Source organism: Lactuca sativa, chromosome 1, assembly GCF_002870075.4.
Source record: "Lactuca sativa cultivar Salinas chromosome 1, Lsat_Salinas_v11, whole genome shotgun sequence".
Taxonomy (NCBI): domain Eukaryota; kingdom Viridiplantae; phylum Streptophyta; class Magnoliopsida; order Asterales; family Asteraceae; genus Lactuca; species Lactuca sativa.
In genome coordinates this window covers 123,760,858-123,766,301 of record NC_056623.2, presented here as the reverse complement: position 1 = coordinate 123,766,301, position 5,444 = coordinate 123,760,858, and the positions used below count along the sequence as shown (strand labels likewise).

At 35.0% G+C, this 5,444-nt stretch overlaps 1 protein-coding gene across 2 annotated transcripts; it reads left to right on the top strand.

The window, feature by feature from the left end:
• The first annotated feature begins 1,645 nt into the window (after positions 1 to 1,645).
• Positions 1,646 to 4,310, top strand: LOC111893559 (probable receptor-like protein kinase At5g38990). 2 transcript variants are annotated; one of them, XM_042902390.2, is made up of 4 exons: positions 1,646 to 2,205; positions 2,869 to 2,971; positions 3,090 to 3,965; positions 4,078 to 4,310. In XM_042902390.2, exons 1-4 carry the CDS (start codon positions 1,697 to 1,699, stop codon positions 4,099 to 4,101), a joined length of 1,512 nt encoding a protein of 503 aa, XP_042758324.1. In that variant the 5' UTR covers positions 1,646 to 1,696; the 3' UTR covers positions 4,102 to 4,310. The 2 variants fall into 2 exon arrangements, with proteins under 2 accessions (XP_042758324.1, XP_023745414.1); XM_023889646.3 differs by having other exon boundaries at positions 1,650 to 2,205; positions 3,054 to 3,965.
• The last annotated feature ends 1,134 nt before the right edge of the window (positions 4,311 to 5,444 follow it).

The window sequence follows — 5,444 nt, the reverse complement described above, 5'->3', positions numbered from 1 at the left end:
GTGTTGCATTTTAGGGATTAAAAGGACACCATTCTGGAATATGGACATCATTCCAGACTATATTCTAGAACAGTTCTCGACATTCTGGAGATGTTCTAAATATTTCGGAACAATTCTACACATTTCGAATCAACATATTCTAGACTTGTTTCAGATAAATTCAAAAGTATCTATTCTTTTTTAAATTAAGTTGTTCTAGTACTTACATATACCCACATATAATCATAAAAAAGCCTAAAAAAACTTAATTTCGAAGGAAAACGACGAATATTTGTAATTGCATCAATTTATAAAAAATATGAAATTTTCTTACTTCTAAGATATATTAAAAAAATAAAATCATATAATCATACAAGGAGTCGACACATACCCAAAAAAATATCTCTCTTCGCTGCTAAAACAAGACATTTTTTTTAGAAATTGATGTAGTTCAGAACAATGGGTTTAGACTCTAAAAATGAGGTCGGAATTCTAAAATAGTGAGATCGAAACAATGGTCCGACATGTTATATATAGGGAACTACATTACCGTGTCAAACCATTTTACCCGTTCACTGTTTGGAATTCAGGTAAACATTCTCGACTGAATATTCAATTTTCAAAAATAAATTTAAACAAGTTATCTTTTCCAAAAAAACCACAATAATAATTAGATTATTCAAATTTCCCTTTAAATAAATATTATTAAGATATAGTTGTTTATTTGTATTTTATTAAAAAAGAAAGAGATAGCAACTTGAACTAAAATTACCAGCAACTCGTGGCGGCATGGTGATGGTCCCCTACCCACGCCCCTCCCCCTTCCAACCTCTACCTCCTCTGTCTCCAACACACGACCACTCTCCTGCTCCCCTCCCCCCTTCCAACTCCATCCCTAAACTCATATCGTTCACCTACGCATGTGATACGATCTAGGAGAAAACGATAGATCGACTGAGGAAAAACATGTGACTTTTCACAGTCCTCCCCACGTCACATGATCTGCCAAAACCCCTTTCATACTAAAATTTTGTTGTTTCTTTAAAATTCACATCATACCCACCCGAATTCGTTTAAGTAATCACTTTTTTTCAGTATTAAGAATTTTTTATTCAATTTAGTCTTAAAAATATGTAAGGGTTTTGAATGTTTTTGTGGGTGTTCAATCTTCTGTATCAAGAGTTTATTGTTTGTTTATATGTCCACACTCACTGCTTCCTTTGTTGAGAAGGGAAGTCGGTGCCTAAGTCGTCGTATGTGAATTCTTACTTTATTTGGTAGTAGGTTAGATTGAAATTTAGATGTGAAATGTACTTGTATAATCATCTTACCTAAAGGATGGATTTTCCAATAGTCGTCTTTTGACTCTTTCAACGAAATGGACCATTTTTATAGTTTACTCCAAAATACATAATTACCGAAGTTAAATCCAGATTTTGAAAAGTTGTGTTTTTCTGTACAAATATTTCTCAAAATAAAATTTTAGTATATGATGCAATCCTCAACGTCATATATCTAGAACCAATTTCTTGGTAATTTGTTATCTCGATATCCCAACTCGTAAGTTTCCAAGAAAATTCATAAAAAGAAAAAGAAAAACAAGAGATACATCATTATCAAAAGTAGTTGTTGACTTTGACTTCCTATAGTAAAACCACTACTTAGCTGCACCCATTACTCTTACTCTGATTGTAAATCTATTCTAAAATAATCTAAAATGGTTATCCTCAATCATACCAAACAACGATCTTCATCTTCTTCACCAATTCATGGTCATAAGTATAAGTATGACGTATTTTTAAGCTTTTGCAGTAGGGACACAGGTCGCAGTTTCACAGATCATCTTTGTAACGCCATCAAGCATGCCAATATCACTACCTTCTTTGATGATGATTTGATTGAAAGAGGGGTATATTTGAAACCAGGATGGGAGAGTGCCATTAAAGCATCTAGGGCTTCTGTTGTAGTGTTGTCGAAGAATTATGGTCATTCACAATGGTGCCTTAATGGATTGGCACTTATCCTCGAGCAACATTCGATAGTTATCCCCATCTTTTATCATGTTGAGCCCAGTTTCTTTGAAGATGCGATGGCTGGGTATAGACTTGTGATGGAGGCAATGACAAATGAAGATAAAAGAAGTCGATTGGCTGAAAAGATTGACAGGTGGAATAAAGCATGTACGCAAGTTGCTACATTAAAAGGGATGCAATTAGGTTTCGATCGGTAATCACTTTCTTACCCATATTTCCACTCTCCTTCATTTTGTTTGCTTCACGTGTGTCAATATAATCTTCTTCATTTATATTCATTACAATAGGTTTCTTCAACTTCGATAAATATAGACATATTTTTAATTTATTCAAATTAGATAAAGAAGATACATAATTGATACGTTTTCAATTATGTGATATCATATATGAAATCATATATAGATGGATAATTGTAGTCACAATTTTTTTTATTTTGTCACAAGTTAAGTTATTTAGGTAAAGCATTTTAATAATTTTATACCCTTTCTATTAAAAGACAAATTTTGGACGATTTCCTATTTTGTGGCAATTTTGTTGAGATTCATGCAAACCCACATCTATAACCAGTTTGATGGTCTTGTTGAAACATAATCTTTATTTTTTATTTTATCACAAGCTATGTTATTTAGATAAACCATTTTATGATTTTAATTTTATACATGAACGTTATGCCCACACACATTATATATCTATGTGGTTACAAGTGCAAATATGACATGGAAAACTTAATTAAACATAATAGCTTAACATGATGTAATTTTTATTTGAACTCTGGATAAATAAAATCTTCAACATTGGTTTGTTAGTTTTTTTGGATTCTGTTTTACGTGTATTATTAAAATCAAGATAATTTCAGGCGAGAGACGGAGTTTATTCAAGATTTTGTGAAGTACATCTACCATAGATTACGGATATCCGCAAGGACTCCTCTGCCACTAGACCGGAGGTTTCATAGAGAGGTTAGTTCCCAAAATAGTGTATATATATACACATGTGTGTTACAGATGGGTTCGATATTAATTAGTCCAGATCATGTCTCAGATGAAGCAACCAAACCTCTTCAAAATCCCTTTTCAGGCCATAAAAACTTGTACCCAAAACTTCAGCGAAAGAAATTTCATTGCGAAGGGTGGATATGGAAGGGTCTACAAGGGAATTTTCACCTGGGAAAATCATGTAAACCAACTAGTTGCTGTAAAACGACTAGATGTCACTAATGGTCAAGGTAACAAGGAGTTCCACACTGAGCTCACAATGCTTTCGCAGTATCAACACGACAACATTGTAACCCTTATAGGGTTTTGTGATGATAACAAGGAAATGATCCTTGTTTATGAATACGTGAGCCACGGAAGCCTCGACACACATTTGCGTAATCCTTCGGCTGGACTTTCATGGCCACAACTTCTCAAAATATGCATTGACATTGCTTCTGCATTGGATTATCTTCATAATCATGTTGCAGAAAAACACAGAATAATACACCGTGATATAAAAAGTGCAAATATTTTGCTGGATGAGAATTGGAATGCAAAACTTGCAGATTTTGGGTTGGCTAGGATAGGACTAGCAAATCAACAAAACACCTACGTGATAACTAATCTTGCTGGCACACATGGTTATTGTGACCCACAATACGAAAAAACCGGTTTATTAACAAAAGAATCGGATGTCTACTCGTTTGGTGTGGTTTTGTTTGAAGTTTTGTGTGGAAGGCTGGCTTGTGCTTTGAATTATCATGATGAGCAGCGATTCCTCCATCATTTGGCTCCAACATGCTACAAAAATAAAGAGCTAGACAAGATTATTGATCCCAGAATAAGGAAAGATATCAAACCAAGAGTGTTGCGTAAGTTTTCAGCTATTGCTTATCGATGCTTGCATGAAACTCGGGAAGAACGGCCAACAATTGCTGATGTTGTGTTCCAACTTAAGAAGGCCATGAAAATGCAAGTACGTTTGAATATCGTGTTTTTTTCTTTTTAATACTTATGGACATTATGAGGCGACATATAAGATTAGTTACCTGACATAATTTTTTTTTTGATTGATCATCACTTTGAAGATAGGATCCTCCAGGATGTGTTAAATCCAACACTACCTCCTTCATGGCATTGATTATCAACTCGGTTGCTCGGGACTCGCAATCTGGTTTTTAATTTAGGTTATTGGATGTTTCTATAATCGATGCACAACTCCTTGTTTTTCTTCATCTTCAGTTTTATGCTTAATTTTGTTGTACTTTTTTCTTCTTGTAAAATTTTTGTGTAATTATTCCTCATTATTCATCACTATTCACTACTTAGAAGATAAGATCCTCAAAGGTGAAATTACTTTTTAGGACGGTGCCACCATAACAACTTGTAACATCCACCTTCTTTTTTAAAATTGCCACCATGAAAACATGATGCAAGCTTAACACAAATTGAAAGGATGGTGGAAGGAGAAACTAAGATGGACTTCAAATTTTTGTAAAGAGAAAAATGATTAAGCAATGAGAGACTAAAATAGCCATTATACTTAAACTTTTCTAAAGAAATAAACAAAAATACATAAATTTCTGCAATAAGATAATAACCATTTTTTTTGTCCAAATGTGAAACGGGGGACCATAATGCTCAATAGGGGACCCACATGTGAAATGCTCAAAAAAGGTCATCATTTTCAGCATTTTGCAGCCGGGTCTCCCATATGGTAGTGTGGCTGCGAAATGGGCTTTAGCGGCGACTCTATTACCGGCGACAATGGGCTTTAGCGGCGACTCTAGATATTGTCGCCGCTAAAGCCCTTTGTAGCCGGTAAAGGGTTGGCACCCGGATCCGCACTTTCCCCCTCTCTTACATGTAACATGAGTCGTTCGATGAGATATCTAATCCAACGGGTGGGTGTCTTATCGTATCTAACCTAATACCGGCGACATATTTGTCGCTGCTAAAGAGTTAAAATAGTCGCCGCTAATAGTTGACGAAAAAACACATGGTACCCTTCCCTCCAGTTTGTCGCCGCTATTGCTAAAAGTTGCCGGTAAAGGTCTAGTTGTCGTCACTAACGGTGTCGCCGTTATTGCCTCTCGCAGATAAAAAAAAAAAAAACGCACGACGAACCCTCATTTCTCCATTTCCTTTCTGTTTGTTGCGCTTCTTTCCTTCCCCAATTCCAGCTTCATCCGATTTTGAGCCTCTATTTGCTTGTTCCAAGCAAATTTCTTCCCACATTGTGTCCTATTAAGAATCTAGGTGTGGTTGAAGTTTTGGGACCAATTTCTAACTCCATTTCTTCAACAAAGGTAAGTTGATTTTGTAATTTCCTTTTCAATTTGTATGTTAATTTTGAGTTTTAGCTTCATCTAGTGATTGAATGGTAATAAATTGTTCATATATTTGTTTTTTGTGGTGTTGTTTTGGATTAGGTGTGGTTAAAGCTTTTGGGACC

Coding starts and splice junctions, on each gene's coding strand:
- LOC111893559 (XM_023889646.3), top strand. CDS start 1,697: ATGGTTATCCTCAATCATACCAAACAACGATCTTCATCTTCTTCACCA. Junction 2,972..3,053: donor ACCGGAGGTTTCATAGAGAG/GTTAGTTCCCAA, acceptor ATCATGTCTCAG/ATGAAGCAACCAAACCTCTT. Junction 3,966..4,077: donor AGAAGGCCATGAAAATGCAA/GTACGTTTGAAT, acceptor ATCACTTTGAAG/ATAGGATCCTCCAGGATGTG.